Source organism: Cryptomeria japonica, chromosome 8 (assembly GCF_030272615.1).
Source record: "Cryptomeria japonica chromosome 8, Sugi_1.0, whole genome shotgun sequence".
NCBI classification, from domain to species: Eukaryota; Viridiplantae; Streptophyta; class Pinopsida; order Cupressales; family Cupressaceae; genus Cryptomeria; species Cryptomeria japonica.
This window is the reverse complement of record NC_081412.1, coordinates 25,626,466-25,650,407: the sequence shown is the minus strand read 5'-3', so window position 1 is coordinate 25,650,407 and position 23,942 is coordinate 25,626,466. Positions and strand designations below refer to the sequence as shown.

The following is a 23,942-nucleotide window of genomic DNA, read 5'->3' as shown; positions in this document are numbered from 1 at the left end:
ACAGGGAGGGAATGGACTTACCAAGCACCCCATCCAAGTTTGAAGTTAAAACATATGTAGAGTCATACACATCATATGCAGACACCGCAACGGAGGACAGTGACAAGAGGTTACCTCGTGTAAAGAAGACAGAAGAAACTGAGGATAATAGAGTATTTGGCAAAGATGCGTCAAACGAAACAGGGCAGAGACATATATATAAAAAGGTATGGATATGAGCTGCATTGAACTCTAATTTAGCCTCTTTTCTTGGACTCAAGTGGCTTTCTTAATAGATTTTAGGAATTGCTCTGTTATATGATGGCTTATTGAATTTCATCATTCTTATCTAAACCTTCATCTCCAATGCCTGTGGACTTGTTAAAAATTGTGCAAGTATATTGATTTGAAATATAAATCTTTAATACAAGCACCTTCCTTCATTCATATTCTCTTGAAAGTTGCAATTGTTTTAATGGAACATATCCAAGAGGAGGTGAAATCTTGAACTCTCACACTTTGGTTTTGATAAAATGGATTGGGTATAATAATATCCTTTTATCCGAACTCTTTAGCAACTTCACCTTGATGCTTCACATTTTGCAAATCCTTATCTCTTTCATTATTTCCCATCACAAAGAAACCATGTCTTCTAGTCTTAAGGCTTCCAACTTCTTTTGCATTCTCAAAATGCTTAAATCTTTCAGTATTTCCTTTTGAAGCACAGTCACCAGAAATAGAAGTAGTTGGGAGGCTAGAATTACTCTTATCGGTGGTTTGCGAAGCCTTTCAAAATGATGAATGAATGATTATTTTCGAATCGGTTTTGATATGGCATTTCTTTGCAAATCCTTATCTCCTTCATTATTTCCCATCACAAAGAAACCATGTCTTCTAGTCCTAAGGCTTCCAACTTCTTTTGCATTCTCAAAATGATTAAATCTTTCAGCATTTCCTTTTGAAGCACACTCACCAGAAATAGGAGTAGTTGGGAGGCTAGAATTACTCTTATCGGTGGATTGTGAAGGCTTTCAAAATGATGAATGAATGATTATTTTTGAATCGGTCATTCGTTGCAAAAGCGTGCAACCGATTCTATCCGTAACGTGCCATCTTGGCGAACCACCCCACCTTTAATGGCGATTTGGGAAGACCCAAAAGATCTTCAGCTTTTGGTTTCGGAATAAACGGAATTTTGGTCTGAGAATGTACGGAGTGAATTTGACTGCTGCTCCCATCTTTCAATCACCACGAGCCCCTCCCTTTTCTACTTTGTCTAAGTGTATCGTCACATCCTTCTCGAGCCCCTCCCTTTTCTGCTTTTTCGGCTTAACCTTCCCCCTTCGAAACTGTTTCTGTCTGTATATAACTGTTTGGTATTAATTTCCTTCAATCTCTAAATGTTTGGTTTTTCCCTTCAATCTCTAACTGTTTGGTTTTAATTCCCTTCAATCTCTGACTGTTTGCAATTGGTCGGAACAACTGTCAATCCAAATGGGAGTGAGTGTAGAAAATTTCATGTCTATTGTGGAGGGCAACGATTTAATCACTGTGGATGAGGTCAACCATCTAACACCAGAAATATTGTTTGCTATTCAAAAATACCAATGTCATCATAGACAATATTTGGGAAATAAACTTAGCAAAAAACAATGGCTCAAAATAAGAGTCAATGCCATGCAAGAGTTTGCGAACCAGTTAGATATGTTGGAGGCCTCAAGAGTTTCATCAAGGGGGAGCTGCAACAACATATCAAAAGAAGACCCTGACATCCAAAGTGATTGATCATTTGATCAATAATTGTATAATGATTTTAATTTAATCTTTTAGACATACACTGCTGATTAGTATCTCGAACTTATCTATTATGAAATTTTAGCTTGATCTGTTTGATATTGAAATTTGAATTAAGATTAGAATGATATGCTTCAAAATTTGAAATTTGCAATGGTTTTGTTTAGCATATGTAATTGATATATGACATTCCAAACTTAGACATACACTGTTGATTAGTATCTCGAACTTATCTATTATGAAATTTTGGCTTAATCTTTTTTATATTGAAATTTGAATTGAGATTAGAATGATATGCTTCAAAATTTGAAATTTCTAATGGTTTTGTTTAGCATATGTAATTGATATAAAAACCATTACAATTACATATGCTAAACAAAACCATTAAAAATTTCAAATTTTGAAACATATCATTCTAATCTCAATTCAAATTTCAATATCAAAAAGATCAACCTAAAATCTCATAATAGATAAGTTCGAAATACTAATCAGCAATGTATGTCTAAGTTTGGAATGTCATATATCAATTACAAATGCTAAATAAAACCATTATAAATTTCAAATTTTGAAGCATATCATTATAATCTCAATTCAAATTTCAATATCAAAAAGATCAAGCTAAAATCTCATAATAGATAAGTTCAAGATACTAATCAACAGTGTATGTCTAAAAGATTAAATTAAAATCATTATACAATTATTGATCAAATGATCAATCACTTTGGATGTCAGGGTCTTCTTCTAGTATGTTGTTGCAGCTCCCCCTTGATGAAACTCTTGAGGCCTCCACCATAACCAACTGGTTCGCAAACTTCTGCATGGCATTGTCTCTTATTTTGAGTCATTGTTTTTTGCTAAGCTTATTTCCCAAACATTGTCTATAATGACATTGGTATTTTGAATAGCAAGCAATATTTCTGGTGTGTTACATGATCAACCTCATCCACAATGATTAAATCGTTGCCCTCCACAATAGACATGAACTTTTCTACACTCACCCCCACCTACATTGACAGTTGTTCCGACCAATTGCAAACAGTTAGAGATTGAAGGGAATTAAAACCAAACAGTTAGAAATTGAAAGGAATTAAAACCAAATAGTTAGAGATTGAAGGGAATTAAAACCAAACAGTTATATACATCCAGAAACAGTTTCGAAATGGGAAGGCTAACTTGACAAACCAAAAAAGGGAGCGGCTCGAGAAGGATAGGACGATACTACTAGACAAAGCAGAAAAGGGAGGGGCTCGAGGTAACTGAAGGATGGGACCAACAGTCAAATTCACTCCGTACATTCCCAGACCAAATTTATGTCTATTCCCAAACCAAAAGCTGACGATCTTTTGGGTCTTCCCAAATCGTCATTAAAGGTGGGGTGGTTCGCCAAGATGGCATGTTACGGATAGAATCGGTTGCACGATTTCGTAGAAAATGACCGATTTGAAAATAATCATTCATTCATCATTTTCAAAGGCTTCACAAACCACCAATAAGAGTAATTCTAAACCTCCCAACTACTCATATTTTCGATGACTGTCCTTCAAAAGGAAATGCTGAAAGAATTAATCATTTTGAGAATGCAAAAGAAGTTGGAAGCCTTAGGACTAGAAGACATGGTTTCTTTGTGATGGGAAATAATGAAAGAGATAAGGATTTGCAGAGAAATGTCATATCAAAACTAATTCAAAAATAATCATTCATCCATCATTTTGAAAGGCTTCGCAAACCACCGATAAGAGTAATTCTAGACTCCCAGCTACTCCTATTTTTGGTGACTGTGCTTCAAAAGGAAATGCTGAAAGATTTAAGCATTTTGAGAATGCAAAAGAAGTTGGAAGCCTTAGGACTCGAAGACATGGTTTCTTTGTGATGGAAAATAATGAAGGAGATAAGGATTTGCAAAATGTGAAGCACCAAGGTGAACTTGCTGAAGAGCTCGGATAAAAGGATATTATTATATCCAATCCATTTTATCAAAACCAATGTGTGAGAGTTCAATATTTCACCAACTCTTAGATATATTCTATTAAAGCAATTGCAACTTTCAAGAGAATATGAATGAAGGAAGGAGCTTGTATTAAAGATTTATATTTCAAATCAAGATACTTCCACAATTTTTAACAAGTCCACAGGGATTGGAAATGAAGGTTTAGACAAGAATGACGAAATTCAACAAGCCATCACAGAACAGACCAATTCCTAAAATCTATTAAGAAAGCCACTTGAGGCCAAGAAAAGAGCCTACATTAGAGTTCAATGCAGCTTATATCCATACCTTTTACATATATGTCTCTGCCCTGTTTCGTTCAACGCATCTTTGCCAAATACTCTATCATCCTCAGTTTCTTCTGTCTTTTTTACACGACGTAACCTCCTGTCACTGTCCTCTGTTGCGGTGTCTGCATATGATGTGTATGACTCTACATATGTTTTAACTTCAAACTTGGATAGGGTGCTTGATAAGTCCATTCCCTCTCTGTTGAGCTCGTCGGGCAAGGTTTGAAAGATGTTATAATAGCAGTTGCAAGGGAAGTGCCTGCAACATTATTCCAATCGGTGAAAATGAAGGAATTCGTTGAATGAACTAAGGAATCCTTCCTTCCACTCATTCATTTAGCATCGCAAATCCACAAAGAAAAAAAAATTCATGAAATAGACTAATTGTTGCTTTAGATCATGAAGATTTGATATTTTATATAACTTTAAATTCTGAAAAGATCAATTGAATAGCAAACATCAAAATATAAAAGCATACATTTCTTATATGCAAATCAAGAAGAGCTCCATGGCCGGCTGCACATCTATAAAGACTTAAAGCAGATAAAGCAAAGAGGTTCCAAAGCTTTTAGTAAGCAGACCTATACAAAGTAGTCACATGATCTTAAAGAATATATCAAAGAATAACCCATATTATCAGGACAGTAATTGATCTTATTGTTCCAGGCGATTGGCTATTCGGATAATCATTGCAAACAACTGTTGCCATTGCATTAATAATGAGTTGACATTTGCAATAAGCATATTGTTACTATCCAAAATCTTTTAGAGTATAAGATTTAGTCCTTGCCAATCGAATTTAAAGACATCAAACCCAAATCACATACAATGGGACTAGGGAACAATACAGATACATAGGGAAAAGGAGACGTGAGTAACAGAGCATCAAAGAATTCTCCGATGCCTTTGTTTTCCATTGTTTTCCATCACATCCATGAGTTGTGTGTGTTTTCTGCATAGATTGGTGTGGCATGAACATGTTCACAAGAGATGGAAGTGTGATAGAAAGTAAGGGCTCTGTGTGAGAATTGGTTGAAAACCTTGACACCATTTTTGCCAAAGTAGCACAAAGAAGCAGGTTTAAATAACAGATTATAAAGGTGTTGTGTAGTGACTCTGCATCGCAGTGTCTTCCCTTTTCACTAATAACTGTGTGAATGAGGTGACAGAGATAGTATTCTGAATATGCATTCAAAGAAGGATAACAGTCAAGAATTGTGTAGAGGTTGATGCGAAATTTTCATTGTTCACTGTTCAATGACTATTTGTTCATGGTGTTTGTTGTTTTGTCGGTACGGAGATAGAGCAGTGAATTTTATGGAAACAAAGTAACCCTCTGAGTTTTGCTACTTTCTTCTGAAGTGATGTTGTTTAGCCAAAGAGGCATATTGAGTTGCCAGTGACGCATGGTGTTTTGCCAGTGAAGCATGGTGGTCTGCCAGTGAGGCATACAATTTGTAACTAGTGAGGCATACAATTTGTAACTAGTGAGGCTTAATGAAACTTATTTTCAGAGTGTTTGTTCACCCTTTTAGGGTTTTCGACTCATAAACTTGTTTTGCCTCTACTCTTGGTGGTTTGTCATGTTGTGCTTGATTGCTTATTTTTGTTAAAATATTATGTTCTGATTTGCAAATCATTATGACACCCTCAACATTCAACACCTATAATGTTTGAAATTTGAAGTATTTTCCACGAGTTTATTTGCATAATACAAGTGATAAGTTTTGAAATTAGGTTTCTCATTAGACCAAGGACGCATACCTCCATCCTCCTCTTTTGTCTTGCCCCCTATTTGCTTAAAACAGTGGCCTACCTGACAGAATGAAAAAATGAGTTAAAAAAGATGCACGCTTTAGTTTATGCCTCATACAACAGCAATGACAGTGGCATGACAATCATTCTAAAAATGTGATAGACATAGAGCTATCACATAATTATGCATACAATACAAGTATACATGTACACGTATAAAACATACAATGGAGCAAACATATTGAAGACACAACAAACACAGAAATATCCACAAATGATGAAGTGTATATACATTTAAGAAAAACATACATAAGCCACATGAATACACCTAAAGCATGAAGCAATTCACTCAAATATATATCAGACATGCAGCATAAATCCATAAGTATATACACGAAGTATGAAATAGCACCAATATAAACATGAAGGAATATAAATAAGGCATGGAGCATAGATGAAGCATTCACGTAAAATACAAAGTAATATACCAATACACTGAGGCATGCAGAATATGCCTAAGATATGTAAAGCCTGAAGCAACACAAATATGTGTAGGGTACAAAGCACATATAAGAAAGGCACTCTTGGAGTGGACATGTTGAAAACACACCAGTCATGAAGCAACACTTAAAGACGCAAAGCATACAGGCTGGAAAACATATTAGGCGTGAAGAATTCACATGAGTACACACAATATATATACAAAGAATAAATGAAGCATGAATTAGGAAGGTGCAAGGACAACATTATGCAATCTTATAAGCATTCGCACAAACATATATATAATAGAGCAATCAGGTTGAAGACACATCAGGCATATAGTAAACACATAAATATTTTCAAGCCATGAGACGTATGAAACATACACTATAGAGCAATTATACATAAAATATACAAATACACTTGAACATAAAGTATTCCCTTAGGGAATGAATGCACATTAATGCATGAAACTAATAAAATTACAAATACATACATACATATACTTCTTTAGGTATTTATGGTTCGATTAATTGTAAAAGAATTTGTTGCAGATCATTAATTTGAGAATGGGGTCATGATTGGGTTGCCTAGCCGACCCATGTTAAGCACATTGAGTCTTACTAACGTGGAGTGGATCTTATTTCCTTAATCATACTTTGTTTGGGAATGAAGTCATGATTGGGTTGCCCAGCCACCCAATGCTAAGCCCATCGGGTCTTACTAACATAGTGTGGTACGTACTCCCTCAATCATATTCTGTTTGGGACTAAGAGTTATGACCAGACTACCCATCCAGACCATGACAAGCCAACTGGATCTTACTAACCATGGTGTGGGTCTTGCATTACTATTCATACTCTGCACCCCTGGCAATTCATTATATCAGTTCAGATGTGAATTAAATAGTCCATTATTCCCATTGTTGTTCATTAACTCTATGGTGTTAATTGGGCACCGTTACTTATTACCAGGCTTTATCAATTTGTACATCGTTAATATTAGTATCAATTTGTATATCCAGAATATTAATCATCTTAGTGCAATTATCAAATCGTATTTAATATTATTCTGATATAGGACTTGATATTTATTGTTCCCAGACATAAATACGAATCCATTAGAGTTCATTAACTGTGCTAGATCATAACTCTTTCATTATCATTATATACTGTCAAGTCGGATTCCAATGCCTACTGTATATTACGCTGTGTATTTATTAACAGAAATTTCAATTAATTTACATCTAAATATTATTGATAAATTGATGGAAACTATAACCCTGATTATTCAATGATTTATGATAAATTACCTTTCAACATAATTTAATATCATAAATATTTTACATTCCAAAAATTGCGCAAACGTACATACTTGGATCGATTTCTTCTTAGCTAAAGTTGTCTGGGAGTTATCGATTAATACTCCTTTGTTTAGATTCTCTTTTTTTCTGATAGGTTTGTATTTACTATATTTCACAGGATGGCAGGAAAGATGCTCTGATACCACTGGTCATGTCCCCTAGTAGGGTTTGGTCTATTTTAACCATAATTAATCTATTTCAAATTACTTATGGCTTAGACTAACTTGATTATGAATCAAATCTGGAATGTTCTATCTTTCTATAGTCAATCAAGTACTTGTTATCTTACCATACTAAATAGTTAATCTTATTCTAATTCATTTATGGATCATTACGTATTTATTAATTACTATTTATGTGAATTATTACTAATTTCTAAAGGTATTATGTTAACATTTATTATTATCAACATATATATTTACAATTGTTATATTATTTCTCACTCTTATTTGAGTATATGTATTCATAAATAAATAAGTAAATTAAGTAATATATTACCAATTATTTATGTATTAGCTAATGTCGTATTATATACATTACTTGTTAGTAATATGTTTGGTAGTTGATCATGGCAGATAGATCTGACACGTGTCAGATCTGGTCTGCCACTATTGTTATACTTAGTATCATTTTTAAATACATAATGCACTCTACATTAATATTAAATTTTGCATTGAAACACTATCGAACTTCGTATAGTAAGAATACATCCCTATGCATACTATCAAGGTCAAGGATGCTACCGTTCGTAACTTAATACAATTCTGATCTGAAGACAACGAGATATGTACATATACATCTTGAATCTCCCCTATTTTCCCCTCTTCAACCGAACCACCCTCTTATTATTAATAAGTATTTGTTTACAATTATTCAAATTGTAATTTAAGATGAATGTTTTCAGTATAGTATTTACTTATTTTTATTAGAATTTTTCAAGAATATTATCAATAAAGAATATTAATAAATGTTAATTAAATAATAATATTTAGTAATAAATTTGAAAGTCATTTGTTGATAAATATTATATTAAATGATAATTGTTTCATTTAAGATGTAAATAATGATCAAGGAGGGGACACGACAAGTGCAATTTCTTTAAATGGTGCAATGACGTCAAAGCCTCTACTTCGCAAAACCCTAACCCCAACTCTCAATCACGAAATTCAAACCCTAACTCGCATTCACAAAATCCTAACCCTAGCCTTAGCACTCCACAATATAATAGCCCAAACCATAGCCCTACATCTCTTTCAAATAACCCTAGCCTTAGCTATCCTTCATATAACCCTTATCATAACCCTAACTCTATAGTGTAAAACCCTTTATCTCTGAATATAATAACCCTAACTCTCTCATAACACTCCACAATATAATAGCCCAAACCCTAGCCTTAGCTATCCTTCATATAACCCTTATTAAAACCACCACTCTCTCACGAGAGACCCCAACATTAACGGTCATGAAGAATCTAGATCGGAGCAACAATTTGTAGGTCTTTCAATCCTGTGCGAATATGAAGAAAGGCCTTGCTAAGTTTTTACTGCCCAAACTGAGAAATACAAGGGTAGGCAGTTTTTTACTTGTTCGCAGAAAACATTACAGCATCATATGAAAACAAAACAATGGGAAAACATTACATCTCTGAATGAAATCATGTCATTAACTGAAAACATGGCATCGAATGAAAACACAGCAGTGAATGAAAACACAATTGAATTCTGAAAAAATTAAACATTGATGGGCTCCAGAACATGAAATTTCAACCGTTAACTCTCATTCACAAAATCCTAACCCTAGCCTTAGCACTTCATCATTTAATAGCCCGAACCCAAGCCCCCCATCTCCTTCAAACAACCCTAGCCTTAGCTCTCTATCATACAACCCTTATCAAAACCCTAACTCTCTCGTGCGAGACCCCCACATTAGCAATCATGAAGAATCTAGATCGAAGCAACAATTTGTAGCTCTTTCAAACCTGTGCGAATGTGAAGCAAGGCCTTGCTAAGTTTTTACTACCCAAACTGAGAAAAACAAGGGCAAATAGTTTTTTACGTGTCCCATCAAAAATGTATTGGAACTTCCATTTTTTGTTTCTCGTTTTCAAGTTTAAGTTTACTCTGAATGCTTTAAATTATTATGTTTGGGTCATTCTTAGGGGGAAGGATCTTTTGGGTTTTCTAAATGGTGTGATAAATTGGACTCAACTGCTTATTTTGTGAGGTCTGAGCCAAAGGAAAGTGTGAGGAGAAATGGTGCTAAGCAAGAAATTGTCTAGAAAGTTTTGAGTAGCGGACAAAAAATTGCTCTTTTTACAAACTCTTAGAATAACCCTAGCCATAGCTCTGCTTCATATAAGCCTTATCAAAACCCTAACTCTCTTGTGCGAGACCCCAACATTACCAGTCATGAAGAATCTAGATCGGAGCAACAGTTTGTAGCTCTTTCAAACATGTGCGAATGTGTAGCAAGGTCTTGCTAAGTTTTTACTGCCCGAACTAAGAAAAACAAGGGAAAATAGATTTTTAAGTGTTCCATCAAAAAGGTATTGGAATTTTCATTTTCTGTTTCTCGTTTTCGAGTTTGAGTTTTCCCTGAGTGCTTTAAACTATCGTGTTTGGGTCATTGGTAGGGGGGAGGATCTTTTGGGTTTTCCAAATGGTGTGATAAATTAGACTTAATTACTTACTTTGTGAGGTTTGAGCCACAGGAAAGTGTGAGGAGAAATGGTACTAAGCAAGATATCGTCTAGAAAGTTTTCAGAAGAGAAAAAATTGTTGTTTTTACAAACTCTTAGAATAACCCTAGCCTTAGCTCTCCTTCATATAACCCTTATCAAAACCCTAATTCTCTCGTGCAAGACCCCAACATTAGCAGTCATGAAGAATTTGGATTGGAGCAACAATTTGTAGCTCTTTCATTCCTGTGTGAATGTGAAGCAAGGCCTTGCGAAGTTTTTACTACCCAAACTAAGAAAAACAAGCGCATGCAAATTTTTACATGTCCCATCAAAAAGGACCCTAACCTTAGCTCTCCTTCATATAACCCTTATCAAAACCCTAACTCTCTCGCACAAGACCCCAACATTAGCGATCATGAAGAATCTGGATTGCACCAACAATTTGCAAGCCTTTCAATCTTGTGCGAATGTCAACCAAGGCCTTGCTAAGTTTTAACTACCCAAGCTGAGAAAAACAAGGGCATGTAGTTTTTTACTTGTCCGCGAAAAACATTGCATCAAGAAACTATCGACGATCTCAATTCGCACAATCAAATTTTGACGCCTTGGATTTCTCTAGACTGTGGTTTCTTTTTAACAACTAGAGTTTAACGCTCACACGTGTGAGTGTAACTAAGCCTGAAGCTTATCAAAATTTACAATTTTTTACTGCCCAAACTGAGAAAAACAAGCGCAAATAGTTTTTGATGTGTCCTATCAAAAAGGTATTGGAATTTTCATTTTGTGTTACCCTTCTTCAAGTTTGAGTGTTCCTTGAATGCTTTAAATTATCGTAGTTTTTTTCTAGGGGTCATTGTTAGGGGTAAGGGTCTTGTGGGTTTTGAAAATGGTATGATAAATTGGACTCATAGAAGGCTGATTCAAATGGAAGATTATGAAGTGTTTCACCCTGCTTGTCACATGTTGCAAATTGAGGACAAGCCAGGCGAGAAGTTGGAGTTTCCGCCAGAATACACGTTGTACAAGGAAGGAGACGCCAAAGTAAATGATGTTTCAGCGTACGAATTTTCAAAGGATAGACCAATGCGGTATCAAGACCCCACCGTGGAGGAGACGAACTTAGGAGACACTACCACCCCTAGAAATATCTGGGTAGGCGATGACTCGAGCCCGGTGCTGAAGGCCGCAGCATTCAAAATCTTCATGGAATACAATGACGTATTCGCTTGCTCCTACAAGGATCTAAAGGGGGTCCTGCCAGAAATGTGCGTCCATCGGATACCGTTGGTCCCCGGAGCCCAACCAGCACGGAAGAGGTCGTACCGAATGAATAAGAACTATACTGCCAAAGTGAACGAAGAGATTGAACGGATGCTGGAGGCAATCATCATATTTCAGGTGGAGACAAGTGGGTGGGTCTCGCCGATTGTGATGTCACTAAAGAAGGAGGCCAACCAGATCCGCAACTGCGTGGATTTTCGGTGCCTCAACGCAGTCACCATCAAGGATCTGTTTCCTATACCTTTCACAGACAACATCCTGGAGGAGGTGGTTGGCCATGAAATCTACTCATTTCTGGATGGTTGTCTAGGATACAACCAGATTTCGATAGTTGAGGAGGACAAGTTGAAGACCACCTTTGTGTTGCAGGACGGAGTCTATGCGTACAACCCGATGCAGTTTAGGTTGTGCAATGCTCCCACAACCTTCCAGAGGATAGTCCTTCACATCTTCAATAAGATGTCTGTGGGAAATTTTAAAGCCTTTTTGGATAACTGGTCGATTTTCAGTAGCGAAGACACTCAGTTGGTAGCAGTGAGAGAGTGCATGGAGAGATGTCGAAGGGCCAAGCTCGCCTTGAATCCACGGAAATGCAAATTTATTTAACCACAAGGAAAGTTGCTGGGCCATATTGTTTGTAAAGTCGGGCTGAAAACTGACCCGGATAAGGTACAGGTAATTGCAGAAATGGAGTCGCCCATTGATGTGACGGGAGTCAAGTCCTTCTTGGGACACATTGGATACTACCCGAAGTTCATCAAGAACTTTGCCCAACTTTCATTCCCACTGGACAAACAGACAAGAAAGGGCAAACCATAGATATGGGAATCGGCACAAGGGGAAGAATTTGAGGAACTCGAGGAGACTGGTGGCAGCACCCATTCTGGCCTATCCAAACTGAGACCGAGAATTCCAAGTACACGTGGATGCCTCAAACTATGCCATAGGGGCTACAGTGGCACAAGAAGGGGGACATGGGTTGGACTATCCCATCTATTTTGCCAGTCGGTTGATGTCGAAAGCTGAGAAGAGCTACAGTACCACCGAGAGGGAGGCCCTCAGAATGGTCTATGTCATACTGAAATTTCGGCACTACTTACTAGCAACACCCTTCACTTTCTATGTGGATCACCAGGCATTGATGTACCTGGTAAATAAACCCATTATCCAAGGCAGGATAAGCAGATGGCTACTGCTCCTTCAGGAGTTCATGTTCACAATAATTGTACGGCCAGGCAAAAGCCATGTCATTGTTGATCAATTGTCCCGGATTAGGTCAGGAGAGCCCCCAAATGGGGTGAATGATAAATTTCCAGATGTTCACCTATTCAAGATTACAGTACTGCCACCATGGTATACTACCATCAGGGAATATCTCTCCACCTCCGTCTTCCCGCAAGGTATGCCACAAGGATAACAAAGGAAACTCGTGTTGAGAAGCCGCACGTTTCAATTGATTAATGGATTGTTGTATAAAATGGGACCCGACCAGGTGTTACGTCGGTGTGTGATGGAGGAAGAGGTGCCAAGCATCCTGAGGGAGGCACATGAGGGGCCCGCGGGAGGCCATATAGGACCAGACACTAAGGCAAGAATGGTGCTGCTAGAAGGTTTGTGGTGGCCCACATTGTATAATGATGCTAGAGAATGGGTAGTAGGTTGTGATACGTGTCAAAGAGCCAAGAAGCTGTTGAAGAGGGATTTCATGCCGCTCAACCCTTCGCATGCTCAGGAACTATTAGAGCACTGGGGTTGGATTTTATTGGTCCACTCAAGGCCAGTCGTGCAAGGAGGTGTCGCTACATTGCGGTAGCCACAGAATATTTAACCAAATGGGTTGAAGCACGAGCCCTGCCTGACAACTTGGTCGTAAGTACAACAAGATTCATTTATGAGCAAATCATTACACGATATGGTATCCCTATGCAGTTGACAAGCAACAAGGGTGGACATTTTCTGAACCACATCATCAAACTCTTCACTAGTGAATTTAAAATTTTTCATTCATTGTCCAACCCCTATTACCAGCGAGCCCATGGGCAAGCGGAGGCTACCAACAAGATTCTCGTGGGGGTAATTTACAAGTCTTGCAGTGTCGAGGGAGAAGACTGGGAAGAAAGATTACCTTCGGTCTTGTGGGCCTACCGCAAAACCTTCAAGGTGACCACCGGCTAGACTCCGTTCCAACTCATGTACGGGCAGGAAGCTCTTGTGCCAACGGAATTCATGGTGCCAAGCCTTCGCATTGCAATCGAGAACAGACTGGTGGGCATGGAGAACCTGAGGGAGAGGTTGTATGTCCTGAACAAGCTGGATGAGAAAAGAATGATGGCCATGTGGGCTACAGAGGCAACCCAACAAGGGAGGAAGTTGTGGCACGACAAGCACCTAAAGCGAATGAGGTTTTCTCCAGGACAACCGGTACTGAAATATAATGGGCATAATGAGATTAAACTAGGCAAATTAAAGGTAAGATGCTTAGGACCATATAAAGTACACGAAGAGGCCGCGAACGGGGCAGTGAAGTTATGGACACTGGATGGACGAGAGGTTGCAGGCAACATCAATGGGTTGAAATTAAAACTATATCACGAGCAGAGGTAATCGACCAACCCCGAATCCTCCCGAAGAAATATTTTAGAACAAAAAATTAATTAAATACCGTACGGAAAGGAAATATTTTTTTTTTAAAAAAAAAACCATACTATATGCACGCATGGCACCGCACAACCATACGGCAAACATAGCATAAAACCCAGGAAAGCAGACGACGGAGGAAACTCAAAGGAAATCACCATCATACGGTTAAACACCATACATTGTACGCCACACAAGATAGCCAAGAACAGTTTTGTATGGTATATGTACGGCAGGCAATTGGGGGCAAGGCGACCGTACGGAGAAAAAGAAGAGGTTGACGCATGGCAATTACCGACCGTACGGGTGGGAATGAAAGCACCGTACGGTGAGCAAGAGACAACCACGCACAAGCAATAACCAATACCGTACACCGTACGACGCGGCATTTGCAAGACAAAAAACCGCCATTGTACGGTACATTCTCATTGTCTGTACGGCAAGGGAAAACTTTTAGAAGGTAGACCCGGACGGTGGGAAGGAAGGGAAAACAATAAAGTCATCACCCAGAAGAGGAAAACAATTTCGCCCACGTTGGAGGAAATTAGGCACGTGCAAAGTTGGTTTCCCTAACCCTATTTTTAATATTAAAAAGCGCACAAAAGACAAAGCCAGAATTATTTAATGGACGCCAGTGGTGGAAAGAATTACCAAAAACAGCTCTGGCAGTTACCTGCTACAGTGTCGTCAACCTATGGGAACAAGAAGGTTGTTCGGATTCTGCCTTCAGGTGTGAAGGTCAGGGGCGGCATGGCTGACACCAACAAAAGCAAAGGGAAAAAGGTGCAGCCCAAAGTGCAGCAGCAGATGGCAACAAAGAATGATGTGACGATGGACACCATTACCTTTGAGGGTTTGAGTGGAATAGATTGTAGGAAGTGGTGGAACAAGACCTCGCATGATGACCATATGAAGACACAGCTACGACTTGAACAGGTACAGTGGGCCATCCAGATGCCCATTTTTTGCATTAAGGACTTTGACATAGTGTTGTGGGCCATGATTGGTGCCTATGACCCACACAGGCGGCAGTCTGTATTTGATTACGAGCACCAATAGATTACAGTGTTGTTCGCTTCCACAGAATTTACAAGAGTTATTGGTATTCCGGGGGTGCAAGGAAAGAAAGTAGACAAGGGGTAGAAAATATCCCCAGATTTAAAAGATAAACTTCTCAAGCTGATGTGTCGCGACGACCTCACACAAGCGGAACTTGATAGTCTCCAGCATGCAAGCAAAGGAAGAGGTCTGAAGAAGTCATTCCTGAGAGAGGGGATATGGCGGTGCCTTGTCGATGTATTGAAGAGCCGCCTGATGGGAGCAAGTAGGGATTCAGATATTGCCATGGCGCAAGTGGTGCTGGTGAATGGCATCCGTAATGGCATGGTATATGACTGGGCATCAGTACTCGCAGATAGGATGGAGGAATTCTTGACCCTCCAGCACAAGACCTTCTACATGCCCTATCATGCAATTGGACTCTTCCTCAATGCGGTACGCCTTCACGGATCACCAGACGCACAACACTTGGCACCCCAAGGCCATGTTCACCTAGGGCAGCCGCCTATATTTTATTGGGTTCACTTTGATATGATGGCACCGAGCGGAGATAGACAATCAGGCAAGAAATGGAAGCAACGAGTGGTGGTGTCTGAGGCAGAGACAGTCGGAGTCCGCGTCTAGTGACCCGAGTGAGGAGGCAGAAGACTCCAGTGATACATCACAGGCCACCGGGGGTAGTTTCAGAATGGTAGGTAGAGGCGAACAGCAGGTGGAGGAGGAGAGGAGGGCAACATCCTTTGCAGTAGCATAGACAGCAACACCTCCACCTCTCTCAGTTTTGCCAGCAGCAGCCACACAACCCTCAGGTGAGTAACCCGAGCAGACGGTCTCAGCAAGTACCACTAGGCCTCTTTCTGGAGCGGCAGTATTGGCAGTGCCGGTCCTTGGTTTTGGGCAAGGCCGAACACCAGTGATTATGGTTCCCCCACAGGCAGTCACGACATTGGTAGCCTTACCAAAGCCTCATGTGGTCGACGACAGGAGTCACGTGACAACAGTAGAGGCTGGGGGCAGTGGCGAGAAGGTTGGTCAGGAGGCTACACGAGCAAAGCATCTTGGAGGGAGTGGTACGCCTTCCTAGATGGACATGAGTGTGTGGCTGAGTCGGTACAAAATGACGCCAGTAGCACCAGTTGGAGTAGCGGTCCTCTCCCCACGGCATGAGACGAACCCTCACGAGATTGTGGACCTAGTCGGAGACAATTCACCAGAGATAGCACGGATTGTACAGAGAGACCACTCACCCATTGGTGAATTGGTGTTGAGTCCAAGACAGGAGGAGGAATTGATTTTGAGCCCCCCGCATGATGAGTCACTGCAGAGTCCTCACGGAGATGCCCAGGAGCACGGTGCCCTAGCATCTCCGGGAGGGGAGAGAAATAGGGAGAGAGAGGTCTCAGGGAGATGCTCGGACAAATCAGGAGTTGGAGCAGCTACTCGGGTTTATGAGGGGAAGTTGCACAACACACTTAGCGCAGTGTTTTGAGTCTGGTGGATGGTCGGCTACGGAAACCTTACAGATGTTGGAGAATTGGGGCCTCCGCGAGCAAGTTGGCCAGACCAGTAGACAGTCATTGTTGCGGAGGATAGAGCAGGTTTTTCGAGAGGCCTAGTATGAGTTGCGGAGGACGCAATATATTGTTGAGAGTACCGAGACCCAGCGCCAGGAGACTGTGTTGGCACGAGACGAGTTGGTTGCTCGACTCCAACAAATGGAAGAGTCGCACAAAGAGCAATTGGCTCGAGAGAAGGCCTCATGGGATGCAGAGAGCGCTACCTTGGACTCAGTGTTAGCCAAGGAGAGGTTGGCAAAGGGTGCCTTGGAGGTAGAGTTGGCGGAAGCCCGCGAGGACAAGGCTATGTTGGAGAGTCGCTTGGGTAGTGCCTCGGAGATGGTAGAGCAAAAATATAGAGGTCTTGGAGGCAGCGCTGATGGCGAAAACATCGATGGAGCGTCAGATGGTTGCAGAGGGGGACCTCAAGCTGCGAACTGAGCAAGTCTATGAGCTACGGGCTCGCTTGACAGCCGCACCCCACGCATCGGCACCCTCCTCACCAGGGACGCTTCCTCCACCCCATTCTTAGTCCTGAATTCTCTTTGTTAATCATCCCATTTTGTTTTCAATCGTCAGGAGACGACCTTGTTTTTTTTGGGGGAATGATGTTGACAGTAATATTGTATGAGAATAAAACAGTAGTTAATTAGGTAGTACTTTACTTTGTTAGTAATGTAACCGAGGGATGGTAGTTACGGGTGCGACGATTGTCACTCGCATCCCCTCGGTACCTTTATGTACCATAGAAGGTAACTTGTAAACACACATGATTATGAATGGAAATAGTATCTCTTACATTTGCTTGACCTTATCATCTAGTATTTATGGCATGATTGTTCTCATTAAGCATTCTATCTGTATGTTCTAAATTGTTCACCCAGAGGGTAAACAATTAGCCAACAAAAATTCTTGGGGATAAATTGGCAAACCAAAAAAAAAAAATCAGGTTAGACTTGGGGTTAAGAAACCAAAAATCAGGAAAAAAAGCCTAAAACCCTAAATTTCTTTTGACCAAGAAATCAAGAAAATCCAAAAAAACTATAGAAAATTTCAATATAATTGTGACTGCCATTTTTTCCCAGATTTGATAACAAATAGATTGCAAATTTTTTTGCGTGAAACTCATTGACCAAGAGTTAGTGGAATATTACCATCTTTCACTGAAAAAATCAGTTTTCCTGGCTATCTGTGATCTATTGCAATTAAATTGTGACCCATGCAACTATGGTTTAAACTAACTAATCAAAGTGAAAAATAAAAACACTAATCCAATACTGGCTATCTCTGATCTATCACGATCAAATCATGACGCGTGCAACTGTGGTTTAAGCCTAAGTCACAAAGTTCGAATTCGAGTTCAAGTTCGGCAACAATGAAATTCGGATGAAGTTCGGCAAGGCTAAAAAAATTCGAAAAAAAATTCGACATTAAATTCGCCTTCTATACAAATATAAAAGATTAATATATTTTTATTTTATGTTTTTAAAATTAAAGTTCACTATTTTCATTGTATGTTTTAAAAATGAAGTTAAAAATATGTTTCATTTTGCATTTTAAAGTTGAAAATAAAAATGTTAATATATTTTAAAGTTTAACATCAAAAACAATGTATTTCTTTTCTATGTTTTTAAAATTGAAATAAAATATTCTTATTAAATGTTGTTAAAAAAAAAAAATTAATTTTATTAACTTCTCTCTTTAACATTAACAAAATGATTTAAAAAAATAAAATCCAAAATATTAAATTTAAGTTTATTTGAAGAACATATTTAAAGTATAAATAGAAATTTCAAAATGTATTTTTAACTATTTTTAAATTAAAAAACCTAAAAACGGACATTTAATTTTTTATCGAACACAAAAAGACAACCCAAAAAAAACTAATAAATGGTGTTGCAGCGCCGAGTTGGAGTCATGCTTTGTAGGGCCGCGTTATTGACGAAACGTGTTGAACCCTCGCCCTCTATTTGCACCCTCATATTTGCACATGAAATCATTGATTTACTGATTTGCAGATGAAATCATCCCCTGCTTTAATTTACTTTTAAAAAACGAAAACCCTAGTAAAAAGCGGTCAGTAATAATGTATTATAGTAAAAGTTAAACATGGTTTTTTTCATGTGAATTTGTTCGCAAATTTTAACGAACATTTTGTCACCCTTGAATATTCGTTGAATTTCAAACTTCATGTTGGAAGTTCCCCGAACCCTATGACTTAGGTTTAACTTTAAACTAACTAATCAAAGTGAAAAATTAAAACACTAAACCAATCCGGGCTATGTGTGATCTATAGCGATTAGATTTTATGACCCATGCAACTATGGTTTATATTAACTGATCAAAAGTGAAAAATATAAACACTAATCCAAAAGAGCTACATTTTATGGACTGAAGTTTGACCAGATAGTTTATGGTCATCATTTTACTAACAGACAAATATAAAACAGAGCAATCCAAAAAGTACATGTATTTTAATCTACAAGAAAGATTCAGCATTGTAAGCTATTCTTACACATTGTTAGTATGGTAAATAGGATTACTTTATTAACCCTATTATTTGTTAGTGATTGCTAGCAGTTCATCTATCTTAGGAATTTGTTCATGTGGAAGAGGAAGTGATTGAATGAAGGGTAGGATATGATAAGGATATGTCCTAAACATTAGGATATATTAATCATAGTTGGACTACTCACGACTTGGCTCGACTCGCCAAGCCCCTCAGAAAAAAACTCGGAAAAAACTCGGCGAAAAACTCGACAACGTAAAAAAACGATTAATTTTAATTAAAAATGCATTTTTTCGCAAAATTTAACGAGAAGATGCATCCAATGAGTCAATAAATGATAACACAAAAGAAACAAGATGATTCTAGATATATTTAAATACAAAGTGTCTATAAAATCGCATCCTCATGAGGAATGCTGATGGCTGGAAGCAAAATAGTAAATAGTTTTTGTAAAACCAAAAGTAAATACATCATTACAAATTACAATTACAACTTCCTCTTCCCAACTCTAGCTAAAACTATTTACTATTCCTCTTCCTCTTCCTCTTCCCAGTGGAGATCTTCCTAGTTCTGAGGATGAGAAAAAGAGGGGTAGAGAGATAGGTATGGATCTTGGTGGAGATCTACAAACGCCCAATATTTGAAATTTCATCATTCATACTCCTAGTTTCAAACTTTCAACTCTAAAATGTATAATACCAAGGTTTCTTCAATGCTAATTATGTTGTTATATGGAGCCTAATCTAACTCGGAGGTTAAATTTTCCCTACTTCCATCAACGCAATTTCCCCCTATATTTTTTGACGGGGGTTTGGGGGTAGCAGCACCAAGTTGGGGTCAAGAGACATCGTCCCTTGCGCGCTACCTGTCGAGTGTTATAAAGTATAAAGTATAAGAAAGGAAAAAGACATATTGAAATGCCACTTATACTTAAATGTTATATTTCAGTGTATATTCTCATGAATAGAATGAAACTGATTTGAAAAAACAAAAATTGATAATTTTTTGACATGTTTGGGCCTCTTTTTTTTAGTCTAGCCGAGTTTTTTAAAGAAACTCGGCTAGTTTTTACAAAAAAAAACTCGGCGAGTTTTTGCTCTGAGTTAGAGTCATAAAAACTCTCAGAGCTCAAAAACTCGGCAACTTTTTGAAACTCGGCGAGTGTTCCATCTATGAAACTTAATAGTATAAAAATCCCAAAGAGATTTAATAAAAAATTGTAGTGGGCCTTTGAGTGTGTTCATTATAGTGTGTGCAAGTATTAGTCGTAAACCAAATTGAATATTTGGTACCAGAGTGGGTGAAATGCTTGTAAGAGCCAAGCAGCATTTTGTATGCCTACAGCGGAAAATTAAAAGGATAGCCAAGGGGCAACCCCATAGCAATTGTTCTATGTTGCCTCAATTAAGGAATCCGTTTCTTAGATATAACAATTGTAGATTAGTTTGTTGAGTACGTGTTTCTTTAGATTAGCTTGTCTCCTATATGTGTGGAATTTTGCTTGTGTAAGAAGAAGCAACAATTCAGATCTGGCCACTGACCATTGCAGCCATATGAATTATTCAACAGTTAAATGCATCAGAAGAATCCATCATATAAATTTTATATTATAAAATTTTATGCTTGATACTGGTCTACAGCTGTGTTCTATGGTTTCTTCTTTAAAGTCAAAATTAAAAACATTTAAAACCATATACTTTGACAAAATTTTCCCTCCTTGCTGAAGATTTCATGTTAGTTTTGTATCTTCAAAAAAATAGGAGTTTGCTCATGATACTTTGCCAAGTAATCTCCATTATCATTCTCAAGTATCTTGGGAATTTTGTTTTACTTTTGCATTGCTAGTTTTCCTTGGTTAATTGTCTGTAAAATGGCCTGGAATTATTTTCTTTCACCAGATGAAATCTTTCCTTAAAAGTTTACCAGTATGTTTATGTATTGTCCCTACTAGTTAGGGATCACTGACCTACAAAACAGATTGTTAGAATACAACAGACATATAAATATATAACTGATCTGAATTACAATCTAACTTTAAAGTACTTAATTAACATAATCATAATTTTTTTATCTAATAAAAAGAATACGAATGCCATACGAAAGTATGTCCTTAGGCGGCCGTGAAGCTCGCCTTCTTGGAACCCCTTGGTTCCAAGCCTTCCAGGAAATCGAAGATGAGTTCGAATCCTGTCTTGGGTGTAACCTCTTACACCCAAGATGTCCTTAGGCGGCCGAGAAGCTCACCTTCTTGGAAGCTCGCCTTCTTGGAACCCCTTGGTTCCAAGCCCTCCAAGAAATCGAAGATGAGTTCGAATCCTGTCTTGGGTGTAACCTCTTACACCCAAGATGTCCTTAGGCGGCCGAGAAGCTCACCTTCTTGGAAGCTCGCCTTCTTGGAACCCCTTGGTTCCAAGCCCTCCAAGAAATCGAAGATGAGTTCGAATCCTGTCTTGGATGTAACCTCTTACACCCAAGATGTCCTTAGGCGGTCGTGAAGCTCGCCTTCTTGGAACCCCAAGACCTCCAGGAAATCGAAGATGAGTTCGAATCTTGTCTTGGGTGTAACCTCTTACACCCAAGCCATCCAAGGAAGACCCTTGTCTATTGCTTGCCTTGGGTGATGCCTTCATCATCCAAGTCCTCAGAGGGGACCCACCAAATCCGTCTCTTCTTGGTTGAGTTTAATCAACCAAGCCATACATATGCATATCAGTTTTCAATATATATACTGCCCTAAGGATTATCATAACCCCTTCCTTAGACTAAGGGAGTTTCCTCCCTATAGCCTCCAGTGGTATGATTACATTTATAATACATTTTTGCATTTTATTACAATTTTCCATTCCATAATCCACATTTATATATTCCTGATTTAACATGTATTCCCTAACATATATTCATAAAAATGTTCATTATCCAATATTCACATTTATTTCTTAACATATATTCCTAACTATTCATTAATCTATTTTGACATATTCATTAACAGATGTTTACATATTCCTTAACACCTAAAAACCCTTCATTAACATATGTATTAAAAATATCCATTATTTATATATATTAAATATACATTTAATTATTAACATATATAATAAAATATGCATTTAATTATATTCATTAACATATATATATGCATTTAATTATTAACATATATATTAAATATGCATTTAATTATTAACATATATATTAAAATATGCATTTAATTATATTCATTAACATATATTAAAATATTCATTTATTAACATATATATTTTAATTATATTCATTAACATATATAATAAAACATTCATTTATTGCTTACCTGTGTTCGCAGTTTTCCCCTCATACATACACCCGAAGATTACACTTTTACTGAATTATTATTCCAGCATTGTATTACACACTACACTTCTTAAATATATATTTCTTTTTCATGACATGCACCACCCACGTCTGAGAACTACTTTATTTTCTGAGTCGTAATCTCAGAATTATTCTCTCACACATTTCATCCCCTTATCCCTCCCCTTTTCCCTTTTACACTTTATTTAAACCCTCTATATATACCTTTACATGAAGCAGTCATATTGAAAAGACGTTCTTTCAAATACTAAATCGTATCTCTTCTTTTAATCGCACCTTTGCCTTACTAATCCAAACCGGTCATATGCTTTACCAAACGATGATTGTAATTACCAATGATTTCATAGTTTAATCGATTAGTTGAAAGATACGAAAATCAGTAGTTAAAACTTAGAACTATTTAATTTGTATTAGTACTGAATATCACTGTCTATTGTGAGGGAACAATCTCTGACAACAGCAGTTTATTTATATTTCATTTAATAATCAACTTTATTTATTGATTAGGATGAGTGCTATTCTATTATTTTTTAATATTTATTGAATATTTGTTTTTCTGAATTTTATTTATTATTATATTTGTTTTCTAATTACTTTATTATGTTTTGTCAATAATATAATATTGTAAAATTTATATTATTATTTGATAAATAAGAAATTAATATTAATTTTTAAATCATGTTCATAAATAATATTTAATTAATGAATTTTAAATAATCATTCCTTGGTAATTATTATATTAATTAATAATAATAATTTCTTCATTTAGGGTCTCTCTCTTTCTCTCCGTATATATAAAACGATCGAGGAGGGGACGTGACAGTTTCAAATGTCATCTCCAAACATCCCCTGTAAGGATTTCTCTAAAGCTCCTACAGTTTCTTTAAATTTATAGTTTTATTGTAGAATTGTATATTCCCTGTATGCTGACTCAGAAAGGTAGTTTTAATACTTCATCTTTTTATCTGCGAGACTGATTCTGACAAGAATTTACTACGTAAAATTGTGTTCCAAAACTTGTGGTTAAATGATCTTTCTTCAACCTTTCTATATTTTAGAAAAATCCACCCTAAAAGTCATTCTTAAAAACACTTGGAGGTTGAATTTTTTTATATATTGCTACATTTCCAGCTGTTTCAAGGACCCTTGCAAGTTTTTCGATTGAAGGGTGCAATCCAACTTAAATGGAAGTGACAAGCAACAAGAAAAATGATGCCAGAACTGTCA

At 37.6% G+C, this 23,942-nt stretch overlaps 1 protein-coding gene across 2 annotated transcripts in view; it reads right to left on the bottom strand.

Annotated features, from left to right (window-relative positions):
* Positions 1 to 4,287: 4,287 nt before the first annotated feature.
* LOC131857287 (uncharacterized) overlaps positions 4,288 to 23,942 on the bottom strand; it is a 116,734-nt gene continuing 97,079 nt past the window's right edge. Inside the window, exon 5 of one of the 2 annotated variants that reach the window (XM_059209561.1) lies at positions 4,288 to 5,866. In XM_059209561.1, coding sequence (XP_059065544.1) covers positions 5,708 to 5,866 — 159 coding nt within the window. In that variant the 3' untranslated portion in view covers positions 4,288 to 5,707. The remainder of the gene's footprint in view (positions 5,867 to 23,942) is intronic. The other variant, XM_059209560.1, reaches the window with a different exon arrangement.